The 16,809-nt window shown below is 51.5% G+C and overlaps 1 protein-coding gene across 1 annotated transcript; it reads right to left on the reverse strand.

Moving 5' to 3' along the window:
• Window positions 1-12,560: 12,560 nt before the first annotated feature.
• CBLN1 (cerebellin 1 precursor) lies at window positions 12,561-15,985 on the reverse strand. The gene is made up of 3 exons (XM_040497956.1): window positions 15,702-15,985; window positions 15,441-15,560; window positions 12,561-14,160 (listed from the first exon to the last, which is right to left on the reverse strand). Exons 1-3 carry the CDS (start codon window positions 15,963-15,965, stop codon window positions 13,963-13,965), a joined length of 582 nt encoding a protein of 193 aa, XP_040353890.1. The 5' UTR covers window positions 15,966-15,985; the 3' UTR covers window positions 12,561-13,962.
• Window positions 15,986-16,809: the final 824 nt, after the last annotated feature.

Here is a 16,809-nt window from a genome sequence, read left to right on the forward strand (position 1 = left end):
TTGATGCAGATTTTCTGACACTTGGAAATTAAGTTGACATCCTAACAAAAACAGGGCAGCAGGGAACTCAGAGCCTGTCACAGCCTGTAGTTGCTGGTGGAAGGTGGGCAGGGGCCCCCAAGACCAGATCAAGAGGGCTAGGGCTGCACAGCCCAAAAAGTAGAGGTGAAGAAGGAAGAAGCTGGGAGCTCACACCTCAGGAGATGGGCAGGCCCAAGAATGGCAACAGGCAGGAAGGGACAGCATGCAAGGTGGCTTTGGCAATGTGAAGGAGCAAATTAAAATGACACGAGTCAGGCAGTCAGGCTCTCCAGCAGGGACAGATTGTACAAGAGCTCTGGTGAAGCGGCCTTCATTATCAGTGCAGATGCCAGGCAGAAACACTGTGGGCTGCAATGGGCTGTCACCATTAAGTTAAAGTGAAGGATGTGGTCACCAAACAGCCTCCCAGACATCCTATGGAGAGGCAAACATGTTAGCCAACACCAGCACGGGCAGGACACGCTCTCTCCTGCAAAGCAAGCTGATGCTAATTACACTTCTCAAGCAATCTCCTCAGAGAAATAACAAACTATGTATAATCGGATTTCATTATGGAAATTATAGGTAACCCTGCTCCACAATCACTTCTGCTTCAGCCTGAAGACCACACACAGAAGAAAGATGAGATGCTGATTCAGCACATGTTTGTTCACTCCTTTCATGCCTTAGCCCAGGCTAGGTGTTGGGAGCAACTGCTTGCAAAGCTGGACTGGCACGTTAGAATCGCACATGGCACTTGGGAGAATAAAGAACCCCTGGACACAGCCCAGAGCTACTGGATCAGAATCTCTTGGGCAGGAAGTAGCAGGTGGACTTTAACAAGCTCCCAGGTGAATGGCTTCAGGTCAGACAAGTAGTTGGGTGGGGTAGGGTGGGGGACACATATTGAAAGGCCCTGATAATAGTTTAGATTCTATTCCAAATGAGCAGGGAACCAATTTGGAAGAGTGCCATGATCTTACTCATATATTAACAGGATCGTACTATGGCTGTTGTGGGGAGAATAGACGTAGGAAGCAAGAGTGTAAGCTGGAAAACAAGCCAGGTGACTACAGTTGTCCAAGGACAAGATGCTAGTGGCCTGGGTCAACTGACTACTGTATTATTTTGAGAGTGGCGCTATAGGATTTGCTGATGGATTAAATGTTGGGTATAAGAGAGAAGTGGGAGTAAAGGGTGCTGCCTGGACTTCTGGTCTAGGCTACCACAAGATTGGGGTAGCCATTAACTGGCATAAGAAAGATTGGTAGGAGCAGACTTTGGTGAGAGAAGATCAGAGGCTCCCTTTGAACATGTCATATCTGAGATGCTTATTAGCTATGTGAGTGGATAGTTGGATATAAGAGTCCTGGGGTTAGGATTGAGGCTAGATGGGACTTGACTTTCTCTGCTAGCTTTCAATTTTAGTTGGAAATCCTTCTGCACACATACACAACACATACTCTTCATCCTGGAGGTTCAATGAAGCCTCATTGACTTCCCAAGGGGGATAAGATTTAGTCCCAACCAATCAGAGCCTGCATTGCTTTTCCACAGAAATTGATTTAGAGGTTAGCATGGGACCCCTTCAGAGCCAATGAGATACCTTGAGAATTTTACAAAGACTTCTGGGACAGAGACAATGAAAGGACTGGAGCTTCTGCCGGTATAATGTCACTGTGAGGAATGAAAGGAGCCAAGCTAAAGGAAGGGATACAGAGACCAGGTGCTAGTTACCAAATTATGCCTGAAGCAATCTCTGCCTCTTGTGTTTACCTCTCTGTTACATTATGTGAGCCATCAGTAAATTCTTTCAAAAAAAAAAAAAAAAAAGAAAGAAAAAGAAAATGCAGGTGGTTCTGATACAACACATCTATGGACTGGTGTTCGGAAATAACTGTGGGATATCCATGGTCCTATACCATTGCTACTCAAGTGTGGTCTGTGAACTCATCACACTGAATTTTGCAAAGACTATTAAAATTGGAAAATTCTTCAAAAAGGATCAATTCTAGGAGTGCATGGGTGGCTCAGTCTATTGAGTGTCCAACTTTTGCTCAGGTCATGATCTCACAGTTTGTGGGTTTGAGCCCCACATCAGGCTCTGTGCTGACAGCCAGAGCCTGAAGCCTGCTTCAGTGTCTGTGTCTCTCCTCTCTCTGCCCCTCCCCCACTTGCACTCTGTCTCTCTCTCAAAAATAAACATTTTTTTAAAAAGTCAATTCTAAAAAGTGTATTAGAATTGAAAAATCTTAAGCTTCAAGCCAGATTCTAAGAATCAGAAACTGTATTTTTTTAACTTTTTATTTTAACTCATTAGCCTATAGTGTTATATTAGCTTCAGGTGTACCATATAGTGATTCAATAATTTCATACATAACCCAGTGCTCATCACAAGTGCCCTCTTTAATCCTCATCACCTATTTCACCATCAGTTCATACTTTGTAGTTAAGGGGCTGCTTCTTGCTTAGTCTCTCTCTTTTTTCCCTTTTCTCATTTGTTTTGTCTCTTAAATTCCACATGAGTGAAATCATGGTATGTATCTTTCTCTGAATTATTTTGTTTAGCACAATACTTTATAGCTCCATCCACATTGGTGAAAATGGCAAGATTTAATTCTTTTTATGGCTGAATAATATTCCATTGTATATATATATACCACTTCTTTATTCATTCATCAATTGATGGACACTTGGGCTGCTTCCATATCTTGGCTATTGTAAATAATGCTACTATCAACACAGGGGTGCATCTATCCTTTTGAATTAGTGTTATTGTATCCTATAGGTAAATACTCAGTAGTGCAGTTACTGGATTATAGGGTAGTTCTGTTTGTAACTTTTTGAGGAACCTCCATACTGTATTCCACAGTGGCTACACTAGTCTGCATTCCCGTCAACAGCGCACAAGTGTTCCTTTCCCTCCATATCCTCGCCAACACCTGTAGAATCTGCATTTTAACAAGATCTCCAGATGATCTGAATGCAATAAGCATTGTTAGGCCACAAGGAGCTTGTGCTCTCTCCAGAGAAGAAGAGATATCTTTGTGATATAATTAAAGAATTTTGCCAGGGTGCATGGGCAAAATTTGTCTTGGGAGCAATAACTACTCTTTACTACCCTTACCTTGTTAAATCTTTCATAGGTATTACCTCCTTAATCCTAACAGAGTTAGATACCATAGATTATCTCATTTTAACAGATGAGGAAACCAAAGCTCAGAGATATTAAGCCCCTTACTCAGTCACACAGCCAGGAGGTGGCTGTGGTGGTAGACGTCTACTGGTTTCGTTCACCCCACATGCATTCCACTTTCATTGGTACCAGCTGCCCCTGGACAGGCCTGCCTCTCCCCCACTCGACCCCCAACCTTGGTCCATACCTGGCCAATTAGTTCATTTTATTCTCTGGTTAAAGAGACTGGATCTGAGAGTGCACCTGACATAATTCAGTCTGATATTCTTCAGCTATGGATTTTTTTTTCTGGAGTTCTGGAGAAAAGGGGCTCTCTTTCTAATTGGGAAACTAGATGGACAGATGTGAGCCCCTGGGGCTGCTGGAGTCAAATTGCCCCATTTGGGGGCCTGGGAATGAATCCAGATGTGAAAAGAGGCAAATCTCTGGACCAGCGACACCTGAATTCAGTCATCCTTGGAATTCTTCGGTTTGGAAGCCAATACATTCTTTGGTGAAGGTGGCACTAAGTGTAGCTTGAGTTGGATTTCTAGAGTACTGATGAATACAGTGACAAAGGCAGCCCTCAAAACCAGCTCTGCTTTATTCAAAGGCTATTTCTTTAACCAGCACGCCCTACTCAGTTCTATAAAGGAGGCTGAAACTCAAAGGTCACAAAAATTTACTTGGTCCATGAGGAATCCAAACAGTGTGGGAGGGAGAGGATTAAAGCAAGTAAGACAGGGGTGCCTGGGTGGCTCAGCTGGTTAAACGTCCGACTCTTGATTTCAGCTCAGGTCATGATCTCACAGTTTGTGCGTTCAGCCCCACATCGGGCTTTGCACTGACAGCACGGAGCCTGCATGGGATTCTCTTTGTCTCCCTCTTTCTGCCCCTCCCACGCTCTCTCTCTCTCTCTCTCTCTCTCTCAAAATAAATAAATACTTTTTTAAGTTTAAAACAAGCAAGATAGACAGCCAAGTCCCTCACCCTAAATTCTTATCCTTCTTTGCACTATACTCCCTTTAGCTGGGCCATGGGCAAGGCAGGCCCCCTGCCTTGGTTTCTCTGTAGGAACTATCCAGAAGACAGGGGGCTGTGCATGCATGCAGTGAGTGTAAGCTAAGTATTGTTGCATAGATGTTTGATTGGCAACTTCAGGCTACCTGGATATTTCTGAGGTGGATATTATGCAGGCTGAGCACATATGTCTTTTTTCAACAGGCTTAGACTCACGTTGCTGCCATTTTTGCCCCTGATGCTGCCTTTTCCCATCTTGTCTTCACTCTTGTACATATGATTCTCCAGCCCTCACTCTCCTCCCTCAGTCCCAAACTCACTGCCCATCTTTGCTCCAAGCAGAGTTACAGTTCCAGGAACAGCATCCAAGCTGCTTTGCACCCCTGCCCCAGACCAAGGTCCCTTTCCTCCTCATTCTCTTGTTTGTGCTTGTCTGTTGCAGAATAACTTCAGTGGGAAAAATTCAATAATTCACAGTTCACTTCAGTTTCCCCTAGCTCAACTGCAAGGCTAGCTGAATTAAGCAGTTTTAACAACAGATATTAACAACCAAAAGACCCTTCATTGGGCCTGTGGATGATAAGAGACCAATTTTCCAGCCCCCATCCTTGACCTCATGGCTTCCAGTTTGCTTTCCCTCTGGATGAATATGGCTTCTGGTGGATAACATGTTTAATGGCTCCCTTGAGCTGCTCACCAAAGAGAAAATTGCTTTTCCATGATGGACCAGAAGCCCTGAACTCTGGGAAACATGATTGGATGTCTGGTTTGCCATTCAGTCATTCATGTATGAATCAAGCCCCTACCATTCCAGGTTCTGTTCCAAACGCTAAGGATAAGATAACACCAAGGACAGACCAGGTCCCTGTTCCCAGGGAGGGAGAGACAGTATACATGTAGATGAGCATTTGAGGGGGGGGGGGGAGGTGTAATGAAACTCAACTGGTAAAAGAGGAAGCGGCTCAGTATTAGAGATAAATACCAGGGATGGCCAGCTGAGGCTTAAAAGAGGAGATAGCCATGAAAAGCATGGGGATGGAAAAGTATTCCTTGCCCCCAAAGGGTCAACATGTACAAAGGTTCTGAGACAGGAGAGAGCTTGGCATCTTGTAGGAGATAACAGTGGAATGAGCTACTCTGCACTAGAGGAAAACAACAGAGGATGAGGTTGTAGGGGTCAACAGCAACCAGATCACGGAAGCCCAGCAAGCCACTATAAGGAGTCACAGTGCATTGTAAAGGCACTGGCTGGTTTTAAGCAGAGGATTCATGTGGTGTGGTTTGGTTTATGTTTGAGAAGCTCACTCTGGCTACTGAGAGGAGAGAGAATTAAGAGGGACCGAAAGAAGATTCACATCACAGCTCTGACAGCTAGTCACCACATAGCTTTTCCTGTGGGCTGAGGTTGAAAGAAGGATTCTGGGGATAGTTTTAAGCTGGAAACTCAAAAAAACACAACTACCACCCAGAGAATCTTGCATTTCATTGGCTTCTAGTTGGAATGGGACCCTAGAGGTCCTCTAGTTTCACTCCTGGAGGAACAGACTCGCTTCTGCCCTCAGCCTGGACCCCAACTTCTTATGACAGAGACAGGGACACATTTAGGCAATCAAAGAAAAGAGCTGCAAGCTTCACAGCCTCAGAAAGCACCACTGTCACTCAGATTGATGCAGGAGATTATTTAGGCCCACATGCTGGCGAAACTGCCAAGCAAGTTCCCACTTGGCCAGCATCCGAGAGCCCAGAGGAGAAGGAAGAAAAAGCATCAGACACTAGATGCCACGTGAAGGATGAGCTGCAAGCCCGCACCCACGGCTCAATTGGTATTGCTAACATGCCCTCTCCCTTGGCATCTTCAGAATAAGTAAATAATCCATCTACCTGAAATGAACTCCTTCAAAAAGAGAGAAGGAGAGGGAGAGGGAGCATTTGGAACATTACTGAGGCCTAAATTGACCAACTTTGATCAAGATGAGTTAGTAAAATAGCAGGCTCCACATCAGCTGCATATTTGGAGCCACTCAGTCATTATAAAATCATCTGAACTTCTCAGCAGAAGTACACATTGGGGAGTTTATTTTTGAGTCTCTCGGAATACAAAGGAGAGTCTATCCAATACCAGATCTGGGCAGAGCACACAGCTTCCTTTTAAATGAGGAGAATGAGATGCCCAGTTGTCTCTCCTTTGTTAGTAATTCCCTCTTCCCTCTTTGAAAGTTTCCCTGAAAGGAGGCAGTAACTTCTGATGATGGAAGAAAAGGCTCTTGGAGCCTCACCTGAGTAAGCAGGTTGCTGCTGGCTAGCAGAGCATTCTAGAGAACTCTTTGCTGGGCTGAACTCCCAGCTGGACACTGGGTCTGAGGAAAGAAGGGGATTTGTGGAATCCTTGATTTTCTCGAGAGGAAACCAATGGAGCCCACTCCACCCTCATGGTCTGCAGCAGAACCCAAAGCTGTGAGGGGATTTCGGAGGCCATTCCCCCTTCATCTACAACAAACACCCAGAGACCCCATGGCTAGCCACAAGTCAGGTCTGCGGGGGGGGGGGGTGGTGCAGGGAACCAGCTCCCTCACTAGCCAGGCATTGTGTGACTCCTGTTGACACCATATGATGCTACTACTCTGGCACCATGGAAAAACCTTACAGGCTTCACTACCATCGTCACCATCATTAAGGGCTTCCAGAGAGTTCGTGGCTTCATCCCGGATTAAACAGCCAATCAACCAATACCAAATCATATCATTAGGTGTTGGAGGAAAGGGAGGGTATTCCTGTCCTTTAAGGAAAATAAAATATGGTCCCTGTTCTCTAAGGAGCATGTTGGGGGTGGGGTAGGGCAAAAGCATCAAGGACAACTTGTGTTATGAGGTCAACTCTGGGGGTGTCTGGGTGGCTCTGTTGTGTGTGCCTGATGTCAGCTCAGGTCACGATCTCACAGTTTGTGGGTTCGAGCCCCAGGACAGACTCTATGCTGACAGTTCAGAGCCTGGAGCCTGCTTCAGAGTCTGTATCTCCCTCTCTCTCTGCCCCTCCCCGGCTCATGCTCTGTATCTCAAAAATGAATAAATGGTAAAAAATAAAAATTAAAACAAATTTAAAAAGGTCAACTCTGGACAACAGGTACAATTCCATTCCATTCTAGACTACATCTGGCTGTCTGGGGTGATGGTGGAGATTTAGAGAGGAGCACAATGCCAAGCCTGCACTTCAGAATCTCAGTCCAAGGAGTCTCATTGCCAGAGTACTGTGATTCCTTATCCATCCATCCCTCCATCCATCCATTTAAGAAATACTTTTCATGCTGACTCTATTCCAGGTACTGTGCTGGGCACTGAGAATGTGATTGCAAATAAAGCCAATAACAAGATCAATGCCCTTGTGGAGTTCACAGTCTGGTAGATCAAGCAGATACACTCATGATGAAACCAGCAATCCCTCAATTTGTCTGCCCGCCTATTTGTGTGTTCACTCACTCATTCATTCAAGGAACATTTATAGAGCATCTACCAGCCCTGACACTGTGCCAGGCACTAGGTGAACTGTGGGGAATAGCAGATGAGAGCTGATCCTCACGGAGCTCAGTGCCCAGCAGAGTTGTGGTCACAGTGTCATCTGAATAGGAGAGTTCAGGTGGTCAGCAGAGAGCAAGGCCCTGATGCGAGGGGATCAGAAACAACTGTGCAAATGAGGTGGCTGGTACTCAACTGCAGCCTTGAAGGTCAGATAGGAGCCTGCTCAGGTCAGGCAGGGGTCAATGCCTTCAATCGCTGGTCCCTCCCCTGCACCTCCTCCCTGACCTCTTCAGAGTTTAGCAAGATGAACAAAGACACCCCCCACCCCCAGGCTCTGGGCTGTGACTACACAACCACAAGTCCATTCTTTATAATCATGAAATTCTCCCTCCTGATTTCAGTTGCACTGTCTCCTCACTGCTGCCTGAAGTATTTTCCTGGTTAAAAGCATTTTCCCAGGGAGGACACCTAGCAACAAGTCCAAACACCACCAGACCTCTAATCTTGGCCTCTTCCTTGCTGTCCCTGCTTGCTGCTATTCCAGGGTCAAAGCTGGGACTCCTTGGGGACAGGCGGAGCTCAGAGTGAAATGGGAGAGGCTGAGAGCAAGTACAGGTGGCTGCAAAGGTTTTTCTGCCTGCATAGGGTCTGAAAACACTTCCATGTCAATATTCCTGTCGGTGTCAGTGTGTTGGGGAGGGTGGGGGTGGGAGGACTGAAGGGGCCAGGAAGTTCCCCTGAAGAGAGTTTCACTGGTTGGGTCCATATCCTGAAATCACTCCAGGCACAGTTTGGTTTCACTCATAACACCATCACAGACACCCCCTTCTGTGCCAGGCACCATGGGAGGCACTGGGCCAAGGAAGATGAACCTGATGCATTTCCCACTTTAGAGGGGCACAGCCTCTAAAGGGACACAGACATGTAAACAGGGCTCATGCCCCTAATGGGGACACACAACCAGAGGATATTCAACCACAGAGGCCAATGCGAATATATGAGCAACAGGGATGGATGAAAGACCCTTAGGGAATACAAGCCTTTGTTCTTGCTGTTGCCGAGAGGGGGTGGGGAGCCAGGTGTACAGGGAAAGGAAAGGACACGGGACCCTAACTCCACCATTCACTTGCTCTGCGTCCTCTCTCTGTCTGGTTTCAGTTTTACCATTTATTGGATGTAGGGATCTGCGCAGATATGCCGTGTGTCCTGCTTCTGTGATACTCTGATGCCCCAGCTGTCCACTGCCCCCCCCACCTTTGCCACCAGTTATTCAGCACCTACTGTGGGTGCGGCAGCGCCGAGCATTTTTACACCTTTTCAGGTAGTCTTCGCAACCACCCTGCTGTGAAGGCATTACTGTTCCCATTTCAAATACGAGCAAACTGAGGCTCAGAGAGGGTATGGATGTATCTTCAATGAGGAGCTCTGCGCGAAGAGATCGAGAGACCTTTGTAATCGTCCCTGGGAAAGATTTTCTTCCGAATTAAATTGGCTCAAAGAGAGGTGCATCTGCGCTTTCCCTCCAGGCTTGACCTCCCAGTTCCAGGGCACTGCTGGCCTCCTGCAGAGGCAGAGTCCGTAATACGTTTCAGTTTTGTTTGAAAGCCAGTGGGGATGACAAGGACTCGGCCAAGCGCAAGCCTGGAGTTACATGGCTGCATGGGACGAGGGGGGAAGGCTTAGACTCACGAACGCGTTTATCACAAAAGATGTCTCATGGGACGAGGGGGGAAGGCTTAGACTCACGAACGCGTTTATCACAAAAGATGTCTCCGAACAAACCCTAAACACCGCACTTGGGAGCTGAGGAAAACTGTTCAGACAGGGAGGCGGTGGGGGGTGTAGGGCGGGGAGAACAGTCTGAGATCGCACTTCAAGCCAAGCGCAGAGGCGGGCGCGCGTCCGCTGAGCGGGGTCTCTCCCTCCACTAGGTCAGCTGGGGCCCAAAGACCCGGCTTGGGACGTCAGGACCCCGCCCGGAACCAGCGGGAGCGTCCAGCCCCTTCGCTCCGCCCCACATACACCCCCTACCCAACAAGGCAACAATTAAGGAGCCGGGTGAGGCTCCCTCTCCATCTGGGTAATTATGTTCTCATTAGGAGCCGATGCGCGGGGGATTGGAGCATGAGCGCTCCAGCGCAGCTGGGTGGGGGGCGCGCTCCTAGTGGTGCGGACCGTGGAGTGGAAGCCGCGGCGGACGAGTGGGCTAGCTAGGGGGCCCGCGCGGGACTTGACGAAGCCGGGCGCGACTCGAGACTGCACACACGAGTGACCCCGGCTCCTCGCCAGCGATCCCGCGCTGATCCGGCGGCTCCCACCGGCACTGGGCGCCGCCTGGAAAACCCAGGCCTGGAAGTCAGGTTTGGGCTCGTTGGGTCCTAGAAACCTCCCTGAGATCCCCGCAACAGACCACTAACACTATCGAAGCCCTCCGGAAACGGGTTGGGATTGTGGGGGAGGGAGGTAAAAGTGGCCACACAGCAAAGAAGGAGGCCAGGAAGGGGTAATCACTCCGCCCAGTCTGGGGTGAGGCGGGCTTCCCCGAGGCTCGAGTGGAGGAAGTAACCAAGGTGACCTGGGCGGGGGAGGAGTCTCTGAGACTCTGAGAAGGAGGCTGAATGAGAGGGTGGTCTTGGAACCCCTACAGGCTCTATTCTGATCAGGTTTATCTGAGATGAAAGCAGGAGGCAGGGCCCAGATCTGAAAGGGCCTATAGGGTTCTAAGCATTAAAGGAAACCATTGTGAGGTGTAGGTTTTAGGACTGGCCCCCTCCCTAGAGCTTCTGGTTGGGGACAGGGATGTAGTTTCTAGTGAGCCGCTGGCCTTTTTTTTTTTTTTTTTCTCTATCCCTCTCAGTCCCCAACACACCATTTGAGAGTATCTGGCTCCCTCTCAGCTGGGGTACAATTTTCAATTGAGGGTTGATTCACCTGCCTCTCGAACAGGTAACAATCACCCCCACCTCCACTCCAGAGGTGAGGGAGGTGGCCCAACTCCCAAGTGCTCAGCCCCAGTGAAGTCTCTAGCTCCAACTCCAGGTCCCTGGGAAAAGCTGTCCACATCTCCACCCAGGCTAATGGGGGCTCAGACCCGAAGATAAGGGCAGTTTGGGGGTGGAGAAACCCATATTTCTCCTGAAGCCTCTGGGACCAGAGTGCCTGCTTAACACTTCTGAGAGCTCGCTGGAGTGGGTACCACTATTCTATGGAACCCGCTGCCGAGCAGGAGACAGGCCCAGCCCTAGATATCTCCCTTGCCAACCAGTGCCAAGCAAGGCCTGCAGGAAGAGTGAGGAGGGGATAGTGAACCTTGGAAAAGCGGTGCCTGTGCTGTATCTACATAAGAGCTTCCCAGAGGAGGCAGCCTCTTACATGAAGTGCTTCGATCCCCCAGTAGGACAGAATTTTGAAAAGTAGAGAAGGAGAGAACTGCAAATTGAAGCAAAGAAACAGCAGGTGCAGAGGCATGAAGACAGTAGTAGGAGATGGGCTCATCAAATGGCAGAGGGAAGGGACCAGCAGGTGGAGGAGGAAGTGGCTGGAGCCAGTTTGAGAAGGATCTCTAATGCCAAGGATCTCTAATGCTTTGGGGAGGAAGGAGCCCTCCCTTAACTGGAGCCCAGAATCAAGGGATAACCTTCCCCTCTCTGTCCCACTTGGGTTCCACTTGCTCCCTTCTGGTTCACCTCCCAGGCCCCAGAGAAGAGGCTGGCTCTGAGTGAACCTCAGTTTCTGGATAGGCAAGCTTCCTCTTTGCCTCCACCCCAGCCTCAGGCCTAGCATTCAGGAGACTGCCTCCAGGAACCAGATCAGTGCAAATAACAGCCAGGACTCATTAAACCCAGGTAAAAGAATTGCAGGCCCACGTTCAAGTAACAGAGGATGAATGAAATCTCAGAGTAGGAGGGACTCTCGGAGATGTTTAAATCCTCTTTGTTTTTATACAGCTGGGCAAACTGAGGCCAGAGGAGGGACGGGCCCAAGTCACCCAGCTGGAGCACCGCCTGGGGGTCCCAAAGTCTGGACAGACACCTTGGTGGTACCCTCCCCGGGGAAGAGGGTGACCACCCTCCCACAGAGAGAACGCCGCAAGCGCAGTAGGGGTGCTGCTTCTTTCGGTTGTGACTATGCAACCTGCGTGGCCCGAAAGCCCTTGTCCTAGGCGGAGAGTACCTGGTGCACCGCGTATGCCTACCTCGCAGGCAGGCTGTGTGCCGACAGAGCGGTTGGGTCGAGCTAGTTTCGCTGCTGAAGGCTCCAGTTCTCCCTGATCTCTCCCTCCCAACTAGAAGAATGCCGAGAAAAGCATTTTTGAAAGTGTCCCTTTTTAAAAAGAATAGCTTCTTTTTAAATTCCTCTAAGGTTCAGGATTGCGCCTCGTCCCTACTTCCCTGGGTACTATGGGGGAGAGAACTGTTGGGCAGGAAGAGAAAAGCACAACTCATTCCCGAAGTCCCTAGCTATCCCTCGCGGCACCCTGGGCACTGGGGATACGAAGCGTGCGGCAAGGGATGCCGGCCCCTAGCTTGTGCGCGGAGGAGAAACATGCCCTCATTTCAAGGAAGGCCGAGTGCTCGGTGAATTTCAATCAGAGGAGCCGCAGTAATAACAAGAAATGTTGCTTATTGTGCAATTATTACCCCCTTCTCTCCAACCCCTAGGAGCCAATAAAATTCACCCCCGAACGTCCGGCCAGGAAAAATCTTCTAAAAGGACCAAAGCCAGAGGCGCCAATCCAGGCCCAGGCTCTTGCCCCAGGACTTTGGCCTCCACCCGCTTTCCGTTTTCCGGCGCCCGACCTCCCCGAGGCTGAAGCGACTGGGTCAGACTTCTAGACTTAAAACGAAGTCGTTTATTTCAGTTTTGCTTTCACATTATGTTCCGATACAATCAAACCTCCTGGACGAACCTCTCGAACGAAAGTCCTGCGTGGAGCGCAATCACAGGCCCTGGGCGCCGGGCTAGTACGGCGGACGGACGCGGGATTCAGAGGCGCTGGTGTAAAACATAAAGCTGCTCCGGGAAATGTGGGGCTGACGGTTCGGGACATCCAGGGGCGGAGGCGTGGGAAGAGTGCCGACTCCTCCAATTGGGATTATTCCTGATGCATTTGGACTTCGAAAAAAATCCCACTTCGCTTCCAGGCCGGTAGTGTCTCCTGGCCAGGCAGGATTTTGGCCAAAGCAGGGAGCACAGGCGAATGCGGGCTGGCTGTAGGCCTGGCGCAAAAAAAAGGAGCGCAGGCCGGCTTCGCTAGAAGCCCTCACGCCCAGGCCTTCCCACCAAGTCCCCGGCGCCTCTCAGCCTTGCGCTTCCACAACCCGCCCCCAAACCTCGCAACTGGGGAAGATGCGGAGTTTAGAAAGCTGTTTCAGAAAAATAAAAGTCCCACTTCAACTTTATTGGGTCAAAGCAAAATTAAATCTTGGCTATTCACACGTATGTTACAGAGGACGAGGAAGCGTCCGGAAGAACCTCCTGGCATTTAGTGGAGCCACAGAACACGAGGGCATTGACAAGCATCAGAACATCAAGCAGCCTTAGATTTCACGATCACTCCGAATAGGACATAGAAATACGGAAATACAGCCAGTTTCCACTGGGAAGAGTTCTTTGAATACAAATGATATATATTTATATATATTTTTGAACCAGTCACCACTAAGGTAAGTCCTGTCTCTGCTAACAAGCAGCGGAGGACACAAAGTATCTTCAGCTAATTAACTCTTGAGTGGTGTTTTAAGAGCAATACTTGCCAAATTAAAACTACCTCCCCCATTCAAAAAACAAAACAAAAACCTTATTCCCCTCTCCAAACTAAAAAGGGGGAGGAGTATATTAGATTTCAGCAGGTGGAAAGATTCCGAGGGGGCTGAGGAGGAAGATATTTCACGTTATACAGTGAAATACAAAGTTTCTTTTGTATAAATTTTAGGGAACATGAACATGGGGGTAAGAAACAATGACAAGGCAGTCTCTCTTTCTTGATTACTTCAACCAGAATGGGGGAGGCGAGTTTATTTTTGGAAATGGGAGTGCGCAGAGCTAAGCAGAATTTGCTTCTCCTAATGAGGAAACGGACAAAGTTGTCCCACCGGCCGCCGGTGCACACCTTTTACCCGGATACAGCTGGGGACCATGTAGGAAGTTTCCAGTCTTGCCGTCTTCTCATTCCCCCTCCAGCCTTCCTCCTGCCTTCGCCCTCTCCCTGCCTCCATTATGGTGATGAGCCAGTCAGAGGGGAAAGACCAGGAATCCAGAGAAGGTCGAGTACTTCCAGCCCCCCATCAAGTTCCCCCGCTCCAGCTTGAGGTATGCTCGGTCGCCTTTCTCCATCTGGATGAGAACTCCATTGCTGGCGGCCTCCCGGGTCACGTCCTGGTCACCAGCAAAGGCTGAAATCACCGGCCACCCGTTTAACATGAGGCTTACCTGGGAAAGAGAAAGGCCTATTTCAGAGGCGCAACAGAGGAGGGTACCTAAGCAGCAGTGGAGATGCGAACCTTCCCCGCTTGGCTAACAACCACAAAGGTTTGGGAGCATGGTGGAAGGGGCTGGGTGGTTTAAAAAGGGGGCTCTGCAGCTTACTGCTGAGGGACCAGTGGGGCGAAAAACAGCCAATCTGGGTGACAGGAAGGGTCTGCCCCCAAAATGGGAGTCGCTTTCATTCCTAAAGCGCGCCAAGCAAAGCCTGACTGCGTTCTTTTACCCAGCTTAACGAACCCATAGGCAGCTCTGGTGTCCCAAGACATTCGCTTCCACCCCCCCCCCCAACCCCCGCCCCCCCCCCCCTCAAAAAGAAAAACGGGCAACTGGAGTTTCCGGGAGAACCAAGCCAAACCAAACCCTGCTTCCTCCCGGTCCTAGCTGCCTGACACAGTGGAGACACGGTAGGGAAGCTGGGCAAGGCTTCGGACTGATGAGAAATTCTGCCAGGGCTGCACTCTGTGCTTCATCCCCAGAACCGGCCGTGCCATCACCGCCTGGTTTTGCCCTTGCGGTGGCATCAGCAGCCAAAGGCCCAGCGCCCTCTCCCCAGCCGTGCATCCCGGCTCTTGTCTTTGCCCAAAGGAAACCTGGACACCTTTGGGAACCTGGAGGGACGGTGAGTGCTGACACGGGCACAGCTGGAGCCCGGGGGGGGGGGGGAGCAGCACTACACCCGCCCCCTGCTCTCTCCACCCTTCAAACGCTTGGGCTCGGCGCCCGCCGGTAGTTCAAAAACCCAGAGTCTCCAAAGGGATGCCAGGAGCACCCTTCCCATCCCGGCCCGAGCGTGGTGCTAAAGGCAAGCGCACAGGAGTCCAGGCTTCCGAGCTGGGACAGAGAATGAGGATATGGTCTGTGGAGCTGAAGGCAACGGTCGCAGAAAGCTTCTGGAAAGAGGAACTGTCTTTGATGCTAACCAGCAACCGCTACGGGAAATCCCTGGTATCCCGTAGGAAAAGGGGAAGAACCTCTTTGGAGGGGCCCAGAAGGCGAAGGCAGGAAACTCTGTGTGGGAAGAGGACTAGGTTCCAAGAGCCGGCGAGAGAAGAAAACAAGAGACAGTCCAAGCCACAGAACTATGAGGCCCTGCTACTCGTCCATCCAAGCAACCCCAGGCACATGCAGCTGCCCCTTCTATCTCCCACCCCCCATACGGCCCGCTCACTCCAGCAGGTAATAGCCCTCTGCCGGGCCCGGGGCCTGACCCTGAGGCAGCGGCTGACCTGAATGGTCTGTCTGTTGTAGACTTTTACCACGTGGAAGTTAAAACTGTAGATCCCTTTGCGCGGGGCGATGAAAGTACTGCGTTCTGAATCAAAGTTGTTCCCGATGTTCACTAGTACCTACAATGAGACGGGAACGAAGGGAAGTAGACAAGAGTCAGTCCCGAACTCCTGCTCCCGAGGCTCCGCAGAGCCTTGGAGTGGATCGAACATCAACCCTCCACCTCTCCCCCTCGCAAACCAATCTGATGGAGCGCTCACCTGGTCAAAGTAGATGATCATAGTGCGATTACTCATCTCGGACGGCTCGTGGTTGGTGCTTCTGATGGCAGAGAAAGCCACCTTGGCGCTGCCGGAGCGCACAGAGATGCCGAGAGCTGTGCCCGTGGGATCGGACGTGGGGTTGGAGTCGCACACCACCAGGCACTTGCCTTCCAGCACGATGGGCTCCGTCTCATTCTGCCCGCGGGCCGGGCCCGCCAGCCACGCCGCCCCCAGCAGCAGCAGCTCCACGACGCCCAGCATCGCGGCGCCGGCGCCCACCCCGCCCCCCACCCCGGGGGCTGCCTGCGCCAGCCGCCCCCCCGCCCCAACCCCACTCCGAAGCCCCCTCCTCAGCTCCGTGCGCAGCTTCGCAGATGCCGCTCTGGACACTACTGCTCTTCCTTGCACTCCGTGGCAAGCGTGCCCCCCGCGCGATGCTCCCGGAGCCCCTCCCGGGCCTCAGGGGTGCCGCGGCTGCCCAGCCGCACTTGGATACATAGCCGCTGCCGCTCGGTCCCCGCTGCTTCCGCCGCCTCCTGCTCGCACCCGCCGCTGCCGCCGCCGCCGCCGCTCTGAATTATTGATGCAGCCGGCGCTGCAGCCGGAGCGGGCGGAGAGCGCGCGCCGGGCACAAAGGCGCGGACCACGGCCTGGCCCCGCCCCCGCTGCCTCCCAGCCCGCCTCCCTCCACAGCTCCGCCTTCACACTGGCCGAGGCTCCGCCTCCCAACCAATCCTAATGCGCCGCGCTCCCCGCTGAGCCAATGGAGGCGCTGTCCGCGCGCGGCCACCTGACCCCGGGCACCGTTGTTATTAGGCGCGGCGAGGCGGGCGGCGCGCGGCAGCAGGGTTGGGCTCTGGCCGGGAGTCGACTGAGGGAGCGAGGGCCGGGGGCGCGCGCGGGGGCGCGCGCGCCCGTGCCCGGACCTTCCGCCGCGGCCGCTAGCTCCTTCGCTTTCCGCCTCAGGCCGCGGTCTTGTTCAGCCCTCTCAGCCCTTCCGCGCGCCTCCAATCGCCGGCCCGCAGGTAGGAGGCGGCGCGCGCGCCCAGGTCGGGAATAGAATCAGCCGTGCGGGGGGCGCCCGCGTGTCGGCGCGCGGGGCGGG

Source organism: Herpailurus yagouaroundi, unplaced genomic scaffold (assembly GCF_014898765.1).
Source record: "Herpailurus yagouaroundi ecotype Mexico unplaced genomic scaffold, PumYag 190, whole genome shotgun sequence".
Taxonomy (NCBI): domain Eukaryota; kingdom Metazoa; phylum Chordata; class Mammalia; order Carnivora; family Felidae; genus Herpailurus; species Herpailurus yagouaroundi.